General features: G+C 48.2%; 1 protein-coding gene across 1 annotated transcript in view; it reads left to right on the top strand.

Annotated features, from left to right (window-relative positions):
- Window positions 1–10,553, top strand: part of LOC127912366 (membrane-associated guanylate kinase, WW and PDZ domain-containing protein 3-like) — a 64,324-nt gene extending 53,771 nt beyond the window's left edge. Inside the window, exons 4-5 of the mRNA XM_052481301.1 lie at window positions 7,640–7,759; window positions 9,182–10,553. Of these exons, the coding sequence (XP_052337261.1) occupies window positions 7,640–7,759; window positions 9,182–9,381 (320 nt within the window). The 3' untranslated portion in view covers window positions 9,382–10,553. The remainder of the gene's footprint in view (window positions 1–7,639; window positions 7,760–9,181) is intronic.
- The last annotated feature ends 1,681 nt before the right edge of the window (window positions 10,554–12,234 follow it).

Consider the following 12,234-nt stretch of genomic DNA (forward strand, 5'->3'; position numbering starts at 1 on the left):
CGTCAAGCGTCAGGCCAGTAAGATGATTCATCTTGACAGACCGTTGCTTGTTGTTCGTCTGCATCCCAAATGGCACCCTATTCCCTGTATAGTGCACTACTTTAGACCAGGGCCGTATGGCACCCTATTCCCTATATATAGTGCACTACTTTAGACCAGACCCCGATGGACCCGGGTGCCTTATGGGAATAGGAACCCAGATTTGTTCCCCTATCAAAACCTCCTCCAGCCTCATTTGTCCATGTCAACCACTATTCTACCTGTCACTTTCAGAGTTTGGATACAGTTTGATGTTTATACCAGAGTAAATAACGCGTTCGCTGCCCGCACCCGCCCGCCCGACTAGCATCACTACTCTGGACGGTTCTGACTTAGAATATATGGACAATTACAAATACCTAGGTGTCTGGTTAGACTGTCAACTCTCCTTCCAGACTCATTCTCCAATCCAAAATTAAATCTAGAATCAGCTTCCTATTTAGCAACAAAGCCTCCTTCACTCATGCTGCCAAACATACCCTCTTAAAACGGACCTATTTATTTTTCATCCCCGTTCCCACCGCAAACGGAACATTTTTCAGCTGGATCTTCACAACTAGCTATCTAGCTAAACTGCAACCCCGGATGATTACCCCTGGCTAGCGTTTCCACCCACTTAGCTTGAAGCCAGCCCGGCCAGAGCACCTGTAGCACCCTGCTTTCTAGCCCGGGCCTCAACTGTTAGCTTGTTAGCACAGGCCTGCTAACCGTCTGAATCGCCGCAAACACTCTCTGGACCCATATTTACTTTCTCTCTTTTTGATTTTTAAATTGTTTATACCTTCCGGTAACCTGCCTCACCCATTGTGATTCACTATGTCTTTAATCTTTTAGAACACACTCAAGAACCTCCAGACGCTGGCTATTTAGTCATTGTTAGTTTTTTTAAACCTGATAACAGGCCAGCTTCCCTGCCCATCCACCACTGCCCCCTGGAAATCACTTGGCTACATAGCTGATGCACGCTGGACTGTCCATTAATCACGGTACTCCATTCTGCTTGTTTGTTTTATCTGTCGGCCCAGTTGCCTAGTCAACGCCATTTTACCTGCTGTTTGTTGTGCTAGCTAACTAGCTGTTGCTGTCTCACCTACTGTTTTAGCTAGCTTTCCCAATTCAACACCTGTGATTACTGTATGATGGCCTCTCTCATATGTCAATATGCCTTGTATACTGTTGTTCGGGTTATCATTGTTTTAGTTCTGGAGCCCCTTTCCATACCCCTGTCCACCTCCCACACATGCGGTGACCTCAATTAAAACCAGCATGTCCAGAGATACAACCTCTCTCATCATCACCCAGTGCCTGGGCTTACTACCTCCGCTGTACCCGCACCCCACCATTTGTCTGCGCATTATGCCCTGAATATATTCTACCATGCCCAGAAACCTTCTCCTCTTATTCTCTGTCCCCAATAAGGCGTTTTGATAGCCTTCAGCCGCACCCTCATACTACTCCTTCTCTGCTCCGCCCCTGCATGTCCCCAGGCACCCTCATTTGTTGACTTCTGTGATCGAAAAAGCCTTGGTTTCATGCATGTCAACATCAGAAGCCTCCTCCCTAAGTTTGTTTTACTCACTGCTTTAGCACACTCTGCTAACCCTGATGTCCTGTGTCTGAATCCTGGCTCAGGAAGGCCACCAAAAATTCAGAGATTTCCATTCCCAACTATAACATCTTCCGTGATAGAACTGCCAAAGGGGGAGGAGTTGCAGTCTACTGCAGTGATCCTGCAAAGTAATGTCATACTTTCCAGGTCCATACCCAAACAGTTCAAACTACTAATTTTGAAAATTACTCTCTCCAGAAATAAGTCTCTCACTGTTGCCGCCTGCAGCTCCCAGCTCCCAGCTGTGCCCTGGACACCATTTGTGAATTGATCGCCCCCATCTAGCTTCAGAGTTTGTTCTGTTAGGCGACCTAAACTGGGATATGCTTAATACCCCGGCAGTCCTACAATCTAAGCTAGATGCCCTCAATCTCACACAAATCATCAAAGGACCCACCAGGTACAACCCTAACTCAGTAAACAAGGGTACCCTCATAGACGTCATCCTGACCAACTGGCCCTCCAAATACACCTCCGCTGTCTTCAACCAGGATCTCAGCGATCACTGCCTCATTGCCTGTATCCGCCACGGAGCCGCAGTCAAACGACCACCCCTCATCACTGTCAAACGCTCCCTAAAACACTTCTGTGAGCAGGCCTTTCTAATCGACCTGGCCCGGGTATCCTGGAAGGACATTGACCTCATCCCGTCAGTTGAGGATGCCTGGTCATTCTTTAAAAGTAACTTCCTCACCATTTTAGATAAGCATGCTCCGTTTAAAAATGCAGAACCAAGAACAGATACAGCCCTTGGTTCACTCCAGACCTGACTGCCCTCGACCAGCACAAAAACATCCTGTGGCGGACTGCAATAGCATCGAACAGTCCCCGCGATATGCAACTGTTCAGGGAAGTCAGGAACCAATACACGCAGTCAGTCAGGAAAGCTAAGGCCAGCTACTTCAGGCAGAAGTTTGCATCCTGTAGCTCCAACTCCAAAAGTTCTGGGACACTGTGAAGTCCATGGAGAACAAGAGCACCTCCTCCCAGCTGCCCACTGCACTGAGGCTAGGTAACACGGTCACCACCGATAAATCCATGATTATCGAAAACTGCAATAAGCATTTCTCAACGGCTGGCCATGCCTTCCGCCTGGCTACTCCAACCTCGGCCAACAGCTCCGCCCCCCCGCAGCCCCTCACCCAAGCCTCTCCAGGTTCTCCTTTACCCAAATCCAGATAGCAGATGTTCTGAAAGAGCTGCAAAACCTGGACCCGTACAGATCAGCTGGGCTGACAATCTGGATCCTCTATTTCTGAAACTATCCGCCGCCATTGTCGCAACCCCTATTACCAGCCTGTTCAACCTCTCTTTCATATCGTTTGAGATCACCAAGGATTGAAAGCTGCCGCAGTCATCCCCCTCTTCAAAGCGGGAGACACCCTGGACCCAAACTGTTACAGACCTATATCCATCCTGCCCTGCCTATCTAAGGTCTTCGAAAGCCAAGTCAACAAACAGGTCACTGACCATCTTGAATCCCACCGTACCTTCTCCGCTGTGCAATCTGGTTTCCGAGCCGGTCACGGGTGCACCTCAGCCACACTCAAGGTATTAAACGATATCATAACCGCCATCGATAAAAGACAGTACTGTGCAGCCATCTTCGTCGACCTTGCCAAGGCCTTCGACTCTGTCAATCACCATATTCTTATCGGCAGACTCAGTAGCCTCGGTTTTTCGGATGACTGCCTTGCCTGGTTCACCAATTACTTTGCAGACAGAGTTCAGTGTGTCAAATCGGAGGGCATGCTGTCCGGTCCTCTGGCAGTCTCTATGGGGGTGCCACAGGGTTAAATTCTCGGGCCGACTCTTTTCTCTGTATATATCAATGATGTTGCTCTTGCTGCGGGCGATTCCCTGATCCACCTCTACACAGACGACACCATTCTATATACTTTTGGCCCGTCATTGGACACTGTGCTATCTAACCTCAAACGAGCTTCAATGCCATACAACACTCCTTCCGTGGCCTCCAACTGCTCTTAAACGCTAGTAAAACCAAATGCATGCTTTTCAATCGATCGCTGCCTGCACCCGCATGCCCGACTAGCATCACCACCCTGGATGGTTCCGACCTTGAATATGTGGACATCTATAAGTACCTAGGTGTCTGGCTCGACTGCAAACTCTCCTTCCAGACTCATATCAAACATCTCCAATCGAAAATCAAATCAAGAATCGGCTTTCTATTCCGCAACAAAGCCTCCTTCACTCACGCCGCCAAGCTTACCCTAGTAAAACTGACTATCCTACCGATCCTCGACTTCGGCGATGTCATCTACAAAATGGCTTCCAACACTCTCAGCAAACTGGATGCAGTCTATCACAGTGCCATCCGTTTTGTCACTAAAGCACCTTATACCACCCACCACTGCGACTTGTATGCTCTAGTCGGCTGGCCCTCGCTACATATTCGTCGCCAGACCCACTGGCTCCAGGTCATCTACAAGTCCATGCTAGGTAAAGCTCCGCCTTATCTCAGTTCACTGGTCACGATGGCAACACCCATCCGTAGCACGCGCTCCAGCAGGTGTATCTCACTGGTCATCCCTAAAGCCAACACCTCATTTGGCCGCCTTTCGTTCCAGTACTCTGCTGCCTGTGACTGGAACGAATTACAAAAATCGCTGAAGTTGGAGACTTTTATCTCCCTCACCAACTTCAAACATCAGCTATCTGAGCAGCTAACCGATGCTGCTGTACATAGTCTATTGGTAAATAGCCCACCCATTTTCACCTACCTCATTCCCATACTGTTTTTATACTGTTTTTATTTATTTACTTTTCTGCTCTTTTGCACACCAATATCTCTACCTGTACATGACCATCTGATCATTTATCACTCCAGTGCTAATCTGCAAAATTGTAATTATTCGCCTACCTCCTCATGCCTTTTGCACACATTGTATATAGACTCCCTTTTTTTCTACTGTGTTATTGACTTGTTAATAGTTTACTCCATGTGTAACTCTTTGTTGTCTGTTCACACTGCTATGCTTTATCTTGGCCAGGTCGCAGTTGCAAATGAGAACTTGTTCTCAACTAGCCTACCTGGTTAAATAAAGGTGTTCTCAACTAGCCTACCTGGTTAAATAAAGGTGAAATAAAAAATAAAAAATAAAAAAACGGACGATCTTACCGATCCTCGACTTCCGCGATGTCATTTACAAAATAGCTTCCAATACTCTACTCAGCAAACTGAATGCAGTCTATCACAGTGCCATCCGTTTTGTCACCAAAGCCACTTATACCACCCACCACTGTGACCTGTATGCTCTAGTCGGCTGGCCCTCGCTACATATTCGTCGCCAGACCCACTGGCTCCAGGTCATCTATAAGTCCATGCTAGGTAAAGCTCCGCCTTATCTCAGTTCACTGGTCACGATGGCAACACCCATCCGTAGCACGCGCTCCAGCAGGTATATCTCACTGGTCATCCCCAAAGCCAACACCTCATTTGGCCGCCTTTCCTTCCGGTTCTCTGCTGCCAGTGACTGGAACGAAAAAAAATCTCTGAAGCCATAGACTTATAGTTCCCCTCACTTCTGTGGCTCAGTTGGTAGAGCATGGCGCCTGTAACGCCAGGGTAGTGGGTTCGATTCCCAGGACCACCCATACGTAGAATGTATGCACACATGACTGTAAGTCGCTTTGGATAAAAGCGTCAGCTAAATGGCATATAAATATATAAACATCAGCTATCTGAGCAGCTAACCGATAGCTGCAGCTGTACATAGTCCATCTGTAAATAGCCCACCCAATCTACCTACCTCATCCCCATACTGTTTTTATTTACTTTTCTGCTCTTTTGCACACCAGTATCACAACTTGCACATCATCATCTGCTCATCTATCACTCCAGTGTTAATTTGCCAAATTGTAATTACTTCGCTACTATGGCCTATTTATTGCCTTACCTCCTCAAGCCATTTGTAGACATTGTATATAGACTTTCTTTTTTTCTATTGTGTTATTGACTGTACTCTTGTTTATCCCATGTGTAACTCTGTGTTGTTGTTTATGTAGCACTGCTAAGTTTTATCTTGGCCAGGTCGCAGTTGTAAATGAGAACTTGAGAACTAAATGAGAACTTGGAGTTTCCTTCATTAAACAGTCCAAAATCACATTACACAATTTGACAAACAGTATCATACTCACTCATTCATCTTATACAACAATTAGATGTAAACCTCATATCTGAGGCTATTATATAAACAGCGTTATGGTAATGTGGCCGCACCGTCTCCCATGAGCTTTCCCAAGTTGTAACAAACGGACCAGTTCATAGATGGATTCTTCACCCATCTTTTATACCTTCTCCAGAATGTAAACGTTGTTCGGACCTCAAGTTCAGGGCAGGCTCAGGGTCAGGGCAGGGTCAGGGCAGGCTCAGGGTCAGGGCAGGCTCAGGGTCAGGGCAGGGTCAGGGCATGCTCAGGGTCAGGGCAGGCTCAGGGTCAGGGCAGGCTCAGGGCATGCTCAGGGTCAGGGCAGGCTCAGGGTCAGGGCAGGCTCAGGGCATGCTCAGGGTCAGGGCAGGCTCAGGGCATGCTCAGGGTCAGGGCATGCTCAATGTCAGTGCTCAGGGTCAGGATAGTCTCAGGGGCAGGGCAGGGTCAGGACATGCTCAGAGTCAGGGCAGGCTCAGGGGCAGGGCAGGGTCAGTGCATGCTCAGGGTCAGGGAGGCTCAGGGTCAGGGCATGCTCAGTGTCAGGGCATGCTCAATGTCAGTGCAGGCTCAGGGTCAGGGCAGGCTCAGGGTCAGGGCAGGCTCAGGGTCAGACTCTCGGCGAACATCGTTACAGACAGACGACTCTCAGCGAACATCGTTACAGACTGACGACTCTCAGCGAACATCGTTACAGACCGACGACTCTCAGCGAACATCGTTACAGACCGACGACTCTCAGCGAACATCGTTACAGACCGACGACTCTCAGCGAACATCGTTACAGACGGACGACTCTCAGCGAACATCGTTACAGACCGACGACTCTCAGCGAACATCGTTACAGACCGACGACTCTCAGCGAACATCGTTACAGACTGACGACTCTCAGCGAACATCGTTACAGACCGACGACTCTCAGCGAACATCGTTACAGAGTGACGACTCTCAGCGAACATCGTTACAGACCGACGACTCTCAGCGAACATCGTTACAGACCGACGACTCTCAGCGAACATCGTTACAGACCGACGACTCTCAGCGAACATCGTTACAGACTGACGACTCTCAGCGAACATCGTTACAGACCGACGACTCTCAGCGAACATCGTTACAGACCGACGACTCTCAGCGAACATCGTTACAGACCGACGACTCTCAGCGAACATCGTTACAGACCGACGACTCTCAGCGAACATCGTTACAGACTGACGACTCTCAGCGAACATCGTTACAGACTGATGACTCTCAGCGAACATCGTTACAGACCGACGACTCTCAGCGAACATCGTTACAGACCGACGACTCTCAGCGAACATCGTTACAGACCGACGACTCTCAGCGAACATCGTTACAGACCGACGACTCTCAGCGAACATCGTTACAGACCGATGACTCTCAGCGAACATCGTTACAGACCGACGACTCTCAGCGAACATCGTTACAGACCGACGACTCTCAGCGAACATCGTTACAGACCGACGACTCTCAGCGAACATCGTTACAGACGGATGACTCTCAGCGAACATCGTTACAGACCGACGACTCTCAGCGAACATCGTTACAGACGGATGACTCTCAGCGAACATCGTTACACTCCTGCCCATTTACACATGCTTTCCTCTGTCTGCTGCTGGTTGAGAATAGTTTCAAAACTATTCAAAAACTAAATAAAAAATATGTCTTCTAAGGTCAAGTACATTTATACTAGATGGAGGCTTGTTTACCCTAACACAGTATATTCCCATTGTAAACAAGTCTCTGCTTGACTAGTGTGTGTGTGGCCCACTATAGACTTCCCTTATCCCCCTATCTCCAGGTACGACCAGGCCTCCTCGCCACGAGGAGATATCAGGAGTGGACTACAATTTTGTCTCCATAGAAGAGTTCTTTTCCCTGGATGAGTCTGGGGCCCTATTGGAGAGTGGCAAGTTCAAAGGTAAGAGTGTGTTTATTGGTCAGTGGTGGAGTGTGTGTGGGGGGGGGGTAAATGCTGGTAAAAGTCATTCACCAAACTTTTTGATTTTGCTCGAGTGTTTAGCTACCTTTTGCGCTAAAATGCATTGAGAAATAGGGAGCATTAATTTACTATCAAGCATACGTGGTGCTAATAATGATATTTAGGCTACTGATATTATATTTTTTCCTAATTTCACTGTGTCTATTTCATTTGAGGTATTTCATTTTTTATTTGTTACTGCGTTCCAACATGTGCTTTTCCGTTTCGTTGTTGTAAACAAAGGCTCTCCACAAATCAAATTGATTGAAAACTTGAATTCTTGCTTAGAATGTTTCAGTCAGAATGACTGCTCATTAGATACACTGTTAGAATGTTTCAGCCAGAATGACTGCTCATTAGATACACTGTTAGAATGTTTCAGCCAGAATGACTGCTCATTAGATACACTGTTAGAATGTTTCAGTCAGAATGACTGCTCATTAGATACACTGTTAGAATGTTTCAGTCAGAATGACTGCTCATTAGATACACTGTTAGAATGTTTCAGTCAGAATGACTGCTCATTAGATACACTGTTAGAATGTTTCAGCCAGAATGACTGCTCATTAGATACACTGTTAGAATGTTTCAGTCAGAATGACTGCTCATTAGATACACTGTTAGAATGTTTCAGCAGAATGACTGCTCAATACACTGTTGTTTCAGTCAGAATGACTGCTCATTAGATACACTGTTAGAATGTTTCAGCCAGAATGACTGCTCATTAGATACACTGTTAGAATGTTTCAGTCAGAATGACTGCTCATTAGATACACTGTTAGAATGTTTCAGTCAGAATGACTGCTCATTAGATACACTGTTAGAATGTTTCAGTCAGAATGACTGCTCATTAGATACACTGTTAGAATGTTTCAGCCAGAATGACTGCTCATTAGATACACTGTTAGAATGTTTCAGTCAGAATGACTGCTCATTAGATACACTGTTAGAATGTTTCAGTCAGAATGACTGCTCATTAGATACACTGTTAGAATGTTTCAGTCAGAATGACTGCTCATTAGATACACTGTTAGAATGTTTCAGTCAGAATGACTGCTCATTAGATACACTGTTAGAATGTTTCAGTCAGAATGACTGCTCATTAGATACACTGTTAGAATGTTTCAGTCAGAATGACTGCTCATTAGATACACTGTTAGAATGTTTCAGTCAGAATGACTGCTCATTAGATACACTGTTAGAATGTTTCAGTCAGAATGACTGCTCATTAGATACACTGTTAGAATGTTTCAGTCAGAATGACTGCTCATTAGCTTGAAGGGGGAGTCTCTTGATGCTCAGCATTTCTCGTGTTATTTGATTAACAGATTGTTCCTCCTCTGTACCTCCTCCTCCAATCAGGTAACTACTACGGGACGCCCCGCCCAGTCCACATTGGCCCAGACAGCCCACCAATCACGTACCAGGAACACCGGAACGTGCTCCGGAACTTCAGGACGCGCAGCAAGTCGCTTAGCAACCTGGAGAAGGCTGTGGAGGAGGGAGAGAACAGTGAGGAAGACTCTGGTCTGTCAGGTATAGTCACATACAGCTGTCTATAAACGGTGTGTTAGCCTGAACATCGAGACATCCATCACAGACGAGACACTGAGAACAATCACCAGACGTTAGTTTTATCTTCTGATGATCTAATTTCTCTCTTTTATAGCTGTAACAAGTATGTGTGTGTTTTCTATCCCAGTTTGCTCCCCAAGCTTAACATTGTTGTCATCTATTTCCCACCAGGTGTCCTTGGAGAGTTCCTCAATGAGCTTGACACCTTGATAAGCTAATTTCCCAATGAACACTCATCGTACCGGGCGAATTTAACCTCCTGGCCTCTGGCCCCTTTTAACCTCACCTTTTCCCAGTCCTATCCCTCTGCCAGGCATTATGGTTGACTCCATCTTCACTAGAGGCTGTTCTCCCACTAATCTCACTGCATCCGCCCTCTATTTCTGATCACTACTTTGTTTCCTTGTCTCTCCATCTCTCCTCCAACCCTAGCCACTCAGCCCCTACCCAGATGGTCATGCACCACCGGAGGTTTCACTCACTCTCTCTCTCTCTCTCTCTCTCTCTCTCTCTCTCTCTCTCTCTCTCTCTCTCTCTCTCTCTCTCTCTCTCTCTCTCTCTCTCTCCGTCTCTCTCTCTCTCTCCGTCTCTCTCTCTCTCTGTCTCTGTCTCTCCCTGTCTGGGCTCTGGTTAAAAGTAGTGCACTATACAGGACCCATAGGGATCTGGTTAAAAGTAGTGCACTATACAGGACCCATAGGGATCTGGTTAAAAGTAGTGCACTATACAGGACCCATAGGGATCTGGTTAAATGTAGTGTAGGATCCGGCCAGCTCCACCTTCCACTCCCTCCTCTCTCCCTCCTAATCCCTCCTCTCTCCCTCCTCTCTCCCTCCTCATTCCCTTCTCTCTCCCTCTTCACTCCCTCCTCTCTCCCTCCTCTTCCTCTGTATCTACTGCTAAAGACGTTTTCTATCTAAATCTCCTCATTCACTCAGCCTACTGAACCCACTGGTCCCACTCACACAGAACTACCCTACGCCTCTCTCTCCAGAATACCTCCAGCAAATAGTGAGGTCCGGCCGCCCAACAACCTGCCCACTCGACCCCATCCCCTCCTCCCTTCTCCAGACCATCTCTGGAGACCCTCTCCCATTCTTCACTTCCCTCATCAACTCATTCCTGACCCCAGGCTGAGTCCCCTCTGACTTCAAGTTGACCAGGGTCGCTCCCTTCCTCGAGCCCGCTGACATCAAAAACAACCTTTCTTTGATTTCCAAAACACTTCGGCGTGCTCTCTCTGACAAACTTTCTCACGGTCTGTCTCAGAATGATCTTCTTGACCCTAACAAGTCAGTCTTCAAGACGGGTCATTCAACCAAGACTGCTCTTCTCTGTGTCACAGAGGATCTCCGCTCTACCAAATCTGACTCTCTCTCCTCTGTTCTCCTCCTCCTAGATCTATACGCTGCCTTCAACACCTTGAACCATCAGATCCTCCTCTCCACCCTCTCAGGGCTGGGCGTCTCAGGCTCTATCAGATCCTCCTCTCCACCCTCTCAGGGCTGGGTGTCTCAGGCTCTATCAGATCCTCCTCTCCACCCTCTCAGGGCTGGGTGTCTCAGGGCTCTATCAGATCCTCCTCTCCACCCTCTCAGGGCTGGGTGTCTCAGGCTCTATCAGATCCTCCTCTCCACCCTCTCAGGGCTGGGTGGCTCAGGCTCTATCAGATCCTCCTCTCCACCCTCTCAGGGCTGGGTGTCTCAGGCTCTATCAGATCCTCCTCTCCACCCTCTCAGGGCTGGGTGTCTCAGGCTCTATCAGATCCTCCTCTCCTCCCTCTCAGGGCTGGGTGTCTCAGGCTCTATCAGATCCTCCTCTCCACCCTCTCAGGGCTGGGTGTCTCAGGCTCTATCAGATTCTCCTCTCCACCCTCTCAGGGCTGGGTGTCTCAGTCTCTATCAGATCCTCCTCTCCACCCTCTCAGGGCTGGGCGTCTCAGGCTCTATCAGATCCTCCTCTCCACCCTCTCAGGGCTGGGTGTCTCAGGCTCTATCAGATCCTCCTCTCCATCCTCTCAGGCTCTATCAGATCCTCCTCTCCACCCTCTCAGGGCTGGGCTTCTCATGCTCTATCAGATCCTCCTCTCCACCCTCTCAGGGCTGGGTCTCAGGCTCTATCAGATCCTCCTCTCCACCCTCTCAGGGCTGGGTCTCAGGCTCTATCAGATCCTCCTCACCACCCTCTCAGGGCTGGGTCTCAGGCTCTATCAGATCCTCCTCTCCACCCTCTCAGGGCTGGGTGTCTCAGACTATCAAATCCTCCTCTCCACCCTCTCAGGGCTGGGTGTCTCAGACTCTATCAGATCCTCCTCTCCACCCTCTCAGCGCTGGGTGTCTCAGACTCAGCACACTCCTGGTGGATAGTATCTGTACCACCCTCTCAGGGCTGGGCGTCTCAGACTCTCTCCTCTCCTCTCTATAGACCAAGTCACTGGTCATATCCTCACATGGTCTCCACCCTCTCATGGGCTGGGTGTCTGTCAGATATCTCAGCTCCTTTTGACCCACCCCTCAAGCTCAACAAAAGATCCACCCTCCAGGGAAGGCCTGCCTCACAAGACCACTCTCGGTTGAGAACTACACTGTCCCCCCCCAGTGTGCAAAGAAACTCTCACCCTGGACAACACCCTGTCGTTCTGTGCAAATCAGAACTCCTCAACCATACCTCACACAGGAAGCAGAACATCCATAGAGTATGACTTCCTTCCACACTCAGGGCTGGGTGGGCTCTAATCAGATTGGTCATATTTTTATTTATTATTTTATTTAACTCCTCAGTTAAGAACCCTCTCAGGGCTGGGTCAATGACACTATGGGAACAGTGGGTTAACTGCCTTG

The sequence above is a fragment of the Oncorhynchus keta genome, chromosome 27 (genome assembly GCF_023373465.1).
Source record: "Oncorhynchus keta strain PuntledgeMale-10-30-2019 chromosome 27, Oket_V2, whole genome shotgun sequence".
NCBI classification, from domain to species: domain Eukaryota; kingdom Metazoa; phylum Chordata; class Actinopteri; order Salmoniformes; family Salmonidae; genus Oncorhynchus; species Oncorhynchus keta.